Below are 660 nucleotides of genomic sequence, written 5' to 3'. Positions count from 1 at the left end.
CCTGCCCTTACCTGTAAAGCTTGACTGAGAGCGCGGCATCGACCTGGTCCTCCTTCTTCCAGGTCATCGTGAAGCAAAGGGCATCTCCGTCGCCCACCTCCACCACGGGGCTCCTGAAGCTGCCGACCCTGTAGTTGTCTCCCACATCCGCCGGGTCGAGCCACATCTCGTGGGCCTCGGCTGTGAAGTACCAAGGAGGGGGAAACCGTGTGAATAAAGCCACGTCGAGGTGTAAAGGGGAATAAAGTCATTCTGTAAATAATAGTTCTTTCGTTGTGTTATTCGTCTTTACTCAACATGGAATGGCGATTTTAATATTCCTGGTTATGAGTACGGTCCAGACTAAATGACTGGCAAACGCGTCAACGATATAATATGCTTCTAAGAAGCTACTAACTTACCATTGTATTTCCAATCAATCTGGTTGTCTGGATCGTTTGTCCAGCCACACTGGTCTTCCGAGAAGTCACAAGATATATCCTCCTGTTTAGAGAAAACAGTCTTCTTATTTTCATAATGTAAAAACCTGCTGGGTAGTTGGTGTCAAGACTTATGGAGAGGAAATGTATACAGTTTATGCAATAACAAGATAAAGAAATATGGAATGCCACACCAAAGCTAAAGGAAGATAATTACTCTTTGGTGTTACAAGTGCCGCAT

General features: G+C 45.3%; 1 protein-coding gene across 1 annotated transcript in view; it reads right to left on the bottom strand.

Annotated features, from left to right (window-relative positions):
* Positions 1-660, bottom strand: part of LOC119592709 (MAM and LDL-receptor class A domain-containing protein 2-like) — a gene marked incomplete at its 5' end in the record, with an annotated part of 12,914 nt that overhangs the window by 12,031 nt on the left and 223 nt on the right. The window contains 2 exon segments of the mRNA XM_037941643.1: positions 12-180; positions 402-483. Of these exon segments, the coding sequence (XP_037797571.1) occupies positions 12-180; positions 402-483 (251 nt within the window).

Source organism: Penaeus monodon, chromosome 30, assembly GCF_015228065.2.
Source record: "Penaeus monodon isolate SGIC_2016 chromosome 30, NSTDA_Pmon_1, whole genome shotgun sequence".
Lineage (NCBI taxonomy): Eukaryota > Metazoa > Arthropoda > Malacostraca > Decapoda > Penaeidae > Penaeus > Penaeus monodon.
The sequence above is the reverse complement of the archived record's forward strand: the minus strand, read 5'-3'. Positions and strand labels throughout refer to the sequence as shown.